Source organism: Rhipicephalus microplus, chromosome X (assembly GCF_043290135.1).
Source record: "Rhipicephalus microplus isolate Deutch F79 chromosome X, USDA_Rmic, whole genome shotgun sequence".
Classification (NCBI taxonomy): domain Eukaryota; kingdom Metazoa; phylum Arthropoda; class Arachnida; order Ixodida; family Ixodidae; genus Rhipicephalus; species Rhipicephalus microplus.
In genome coordinates, this window is record NC_134710.1 from 432,368,021 (window position 1) to 432,372,969 (window position 4,949).

The 4,949-nt window shown below is 46.0% G+C and overlaps 1 protein-coding gene across 1 annotated transcript; it reads left to right on the forward strand.

Moving 5' to 3' along the window:
* Nucleotides 1–836: 836 nt before the first annotated feature.
* Nucleotides 837–2,587, forward strand: LOC142775489 (uncharacterized). The gene is made up of 3 exons (XM_075876922.1): nucleotides 837–1,162; nucleotides 1,876–2,146; nucleotides 2,450–2,587. Exons 1-3 carry the CDS (start codon nucleotides 837–839, stop codon nucleotides 2,585–2,587), a joined length of 735 nt encoding a protein of 244 aa, XP_075733037.1.
* Nucleotides 2,588–4,949: the final 2,362 nt, after the last annotated feature.

Genomic DNA, 4,949 nt, shown 5'->3' on the forward strand with positions numbered 1-4,949 from the left:
ATGATCGCGGACCATTAATATATTTCATGAAGCAAAATAAACTCTATTATGTACAATCTTGCTATAATGTAGCCCCTACATAATATCTAGTTATATTGCCAGGTTTCTGGACTAGGGGACCATTTGCAGAAAGGAGTGGCGCTGATGACACATGGCACTGGACTACTGCTTTAGGCGGTGCCTCAGAAGAACGCTGCAGAAAAAATGGTGCTCTTTGTGGAAGCAGCAAGATTGGAAATAGTGAAAAGAATCTGTGCATGTACATCACATTCAGCGACACGGGAGCATAAATTCGTTTTTTTTTTTATTGTCTGGTGGCTTATAATGCGCATACCTGTAATTTTCTTTCGCTTTTTTGCGTTTTTAGCAGCAACTTAAGTTCGTCTGGTAACTATGAACAGTGGGTGTTTTGCTGTTTTTGTTTTTTGTCATGCTTTTTACATGGCTGCGTCCAGCTGGGTCAGTGACGGCGTGCCGCATTTCATCGTGGTCCTGCGATGTCTCAGCGCAGAGACAGACATAGAGCAACAGTTGGGGTGGGCCTGACTCTTGTCGCCCGTGGCTCCATCGAAGATGAGCTAAACGCTGCGAAGGCAAGAGTGGTGAGCCTCAAACAAAGCCTCGTCATGAACAGCTTCATTTTGACTGCTTCCGCACTGTCCCCCCTAGCCATCAACTGCGAAAGGTGGGCCTATGTGCGCAACAAACGCTGGTTCGAAGACACATTGCCGTTATTAGGCGACGGACACTTTAAGCAGTGTTTTCTAGTGAGCCCAGCCACCTTCTGTTTCATTGGGGACAGCCTACGCCCTTCGCTAGAGAGGGTCACAACTAATATGCGCGAGTGCATTGTGGTTGAAAAGGTGGTCGCCATCGGCTTATTCAAACTGTGCTCCGTGGCAGAGGACCAAGTCGTGGCCAGTGTTTTCGGCGTCGGGCGATCGATGGTGAACGGCATTTACAAAGAGTTTTGCGAAGCCATCGTTTCTGTCTTGGAAAGCGACTGGATCAAGATGCTGAGTCCATCTGAGATGGCCGAACCCATACGGGAATTCATGGCCGTCAGTGACTTTCCCCAAGCTGTAGGAGCCCTCGACGGCTGCCACTTCCCAGTTTCGCCGCCCCAAGAACATGTCACTGATTACTATAACTACAAGGGGTGGTAAGTTAATTTGGCCACTTTGGTAATTACCGTTCGCGTGTAAGGCATTGCACCTAAACATCCGAGAAATCCACATGTGAACATGTGAAACCTTTGCATGTGAACCATTCCTTGTGTGCGAATTATAAGTTACAAACTACCTATATGACTCACAAATTGGTCTCCAGCAACGTCAGTTTCTCCCTAGATTGTGCCGCCGCGCATGTTTCTTGCAATTACAGGGATCCAATGGAGAAATCCTCGCTACAAGATTTCGAGAAAACAACAAAGTCTACTCAGAAAAAAAACGTAATTGTGCACGCAACTAAGTGTCGTCAAACGGGAAGCTTGTTGCAAGTCACATTTGAGGCCTTGAAGCAGCTGAAAAATTTTCTCATAATTAGAAACATCAAATGAGAATTGGCAATAGTACCTTGCAAAAGCCATAGAATGCTGCGAATCGTTATAGTAACCAAGACGAGCATAAGTTGTGAGCGAGATTGTTTACTCGATGTATGTACTGCTATCTAGGCGTATGTGTGTTTACGACTTCCACATCTGAATGGTCTAAGCTAACGTGCCCATTTTTTTACCCTTGTGCCTTAGCAATCTGTTCATTATTTGTTCTCACTACATTGATATATTTATGTCAACATCGCTAGCATTTTTAAACCGGAGAAGTGTTCTTACCGACTTGGACTCTTGTGTTAATGACTCTTGTGTTAATTTTTCAGGTACAGCATTATTCTCCTGGTGCTTGTAAACCACGAGTATCGTTTCAGGTTTATAAATGTTGGTGCCCCTGGAAGATGCCACGACTCTCATGTGTATCAAATGTCGAGCCTCTCCGGCATGGTTGAGGGACCACTTTTCAAGGCTCCGGTTGTTACAATAAGAGGCGTTGCCGTGCCACCTCTGGTGCTCTGTGACCAGGCCTTCCCACTTACACCTAACCTCATCAAGCCATTTGGACACAACACCCCACTTAGTGCAGAGCCCCCGCGGGTTTGACGTGAGTAGGTTGCTGCTCCGGGACGTCCGAGCACGCTAGTGTCTCGCTTTAATCCCCCTTCCCCCTTTATGCCGGATCGTCAATAAAGTTGTTTCACTCACTCACTCAATTACCACATCAGCAGAGTGAGACGTGTAGTAGAAAACGCCTTTGGAAGGCTTAAGGCAAGATTTCGCTTCACATCGATAAGAATGAAATGCGGCATTGCAAATGTTCGCCTCGTGATTTGCGCATGCTGCGTGCTCAACAACATTTGCGAGCATTTCAGCGATGCTGTTCCGCTTCAATGGCTCCAGGAAGTGAAGCAGTCCGACTCCCAGCTGCCCCAACCAGAACGTACCAGCGATTCACAGATTGGGAATGCAGTCAGTGTGCGTTCTGCACTTGTGTACCACTTCAGCCAGAGGATGCAGACCCAGACAGCCCGCTCCTAGAAATTTCTTCGTGCTGGCATTTGTAAATAAAAAGAGTGACAGTTTTTCTGCCTCATGTTTTATTGAAGAAACCAACGAGGGCATTTACAAGCTTTTCTTGAAGCTGGAGGTGTTTTGATCTTAGCTCTACCACGGTTTGCTCAGCCCACTCCAGCTGCTCTCGTAGCATTTTTTGTTCAGCCAGCATAGCTTCTTGAAATTCACGTGCTGCGCTCAGTGGCCACCGTCGCTTCCTTGCTGCCCGTGCTGCCGTACTTGTTGCAGGGCTCTGAGTCAACTGCGTGGTGGGTGCAGGTGGTGGCGTCTGTTCAGTTGGTGTTCCTGGCACTGGCGTGCTCCCAGTTTCAGTAGCCTCGGAACTGACTCCGCTCTCCATTTCGTAGATCAACTGCGAAGATTTAAGAGAAAACAGATACAAATATCATATAAAAAAAGTAAATTGATCTTAGAGGCAGCACACCACAATCATAACTCTTGATAATTACATTGATGAAATGAACAGCACAAACGAGGATAAACTTTTATGATGCTGGACAACATTGACCGATGCTGCATATTCAGGCTGAGGTCATACAAATGTTATGTAGGATAGTTTAGAATATCAATAGCAGAATTATGCGACTTGCAGCGCATGTAGCCAAATGATCTGGAAGCATTGGCGCATATGCATACAATGTGAGTGGATCACGAAACGGTAGAAGTTAGGTAAACACCAAGATATTTGTATCGTGTATCATGTAAGATATTTGTGTTGTTTATATGGTACAAAAAGGTAGATGCAGTACGTTTGCGGCGAAAACAGACAATTTTACATTCATAAACGTTAAGCTTCATTAGACAATTACACACCAAACAGGAACAAGTTCTAGATGTCGGTGGAGGACATGGTGATCATCGTTAGCCTTATAGAACGATAGAGAATGCAGTCACATGCGAAAATGTGCATGTGTGAGTAAATATTGCTCGGTAAGTCATTAGTGTACATAAGCCATGATACATGATATTATATACTTTCAGGTAAATTGAAAACTTCTGCGAGTCCAATTAGTTCAAAACATCAGCCTATACAATAATACCGGCGTAAGTGCACTAGTACTTGTATTGATTGCAGGGAAAGTGCATAATGGTGATTTGTTTGTTACACACCTTCTCAACAGTGTTGCTACTGATGTCGCAGCAGCTTTCCTCCATGAGGGACGGATCATTTATTGGTAGGCAGCCAATGAACCTCTTCAGTTCACTATAGTAGGGCCACGTTGGTGGTGAGTAACCTGTTGTGAGCTCTCGCTCAATTTTTCTAAGAAAAAAAGATCACAGTCGCTTTCAGTTATCAAGCAACATAGGAAAGCCCCATTATATTATGACCAGCACAGAAATATATAAATACAACCTATGCAAGTTTTTCGTAATTTTGTTGCTACCTTCGCTTACAGGTGATACAATACAGCTGGCAACTAGCAACATGCTTCGTACATGGCTCAGGGCACCAATCTTGAAAATTCGGCCTGAGCGGTAATTTGTTTGGTTACTTCTCAAGCATAAAGACTCATGTGACTCGAGGCGGGGTAAAGGCTGGAACCCAGTTTCCGGCGCAAAAAGACTCTTGTACCGCTTCTTACGAAGGTGAACACGTTTAATTTACATATCTATACGTTTTTTTTTTTTCAAAAAAGAGCGCAGAGACGTGCCTTCACATGACAAGAGTGTGCCAGCAAAGGTCAGAGAAAGCCCAGCGTACACCGGACGCGCTTATCACCAAGCCTTTTTGTGGGACGCGGACCGCGCAAGGCAGGGACGCCATTGAGCATGTGTTGCCGCGCACTCGCAGGTACCGTTGAGTCCCGCGTTCCTCGATATGGGAGGTGCCCATGCATGTCGGGTTTTACAGGCCCGATCTTAACACGCACTGAACAAGCAAGCAGGACGCGCGTGACAACGCGTAGCGTGAGTGACCGTCTTACCTGAATGTCTGTGTCAAGTTGTCAATTTTGCTGTGAACTTGCGCCTGTGTACGCGGAATACCGGCGTCGGTGAGGCCCTCAGCAATCGCCTGGTACACTCCATCGTTGTGCTTTTGCCCTCGCAAGGCGTCCAAATGGTCCTCCCATAGCTTTATCAGCGCCCAGGTCTCCTTTTCAATCCACTGGACGCGCGGTTTATTCTTTACCGACTGAGCCGACTCCAATGTTACAAGATACTACGTCGCCGACACAGCAACTGCCGCTGCCAACCCTAACATGATCGCGCTATTGACGTAATGCAGGTGTTTGAGAGTATGGACAGACTATAGGCCTTCCCTTTTCAACAAATCGCCCTGCGGCTGAAAATGAAAACATTTTTTCAGCGCGAAAAAATAATGACA

Bases quoted from the DNA above. Each gene is read 5' to 3' on its own strand.
- LOC142775489 (XM_075876922.1), top strand. From the start codon at position 837: ATGCGCGAGTGCATTGTGGTTGAAAAGGTGGTCGCCATCGGCTTATTC. The intron at 1,163-1,875 runs GTAAGTTAATTT...TTAATTTTTCAG, and splicing joins TACTATAACTACAAGGGGTG to GTACAGCATTATTCTCCTGG. The intron at 2,147-2,449 runs GTTTGACGTGAG...CAATGGCTCCAG, and splicing joins TTAGTGCAGAGCCCCCGCGG to GAAGTGAAGCAGTCCGACTC.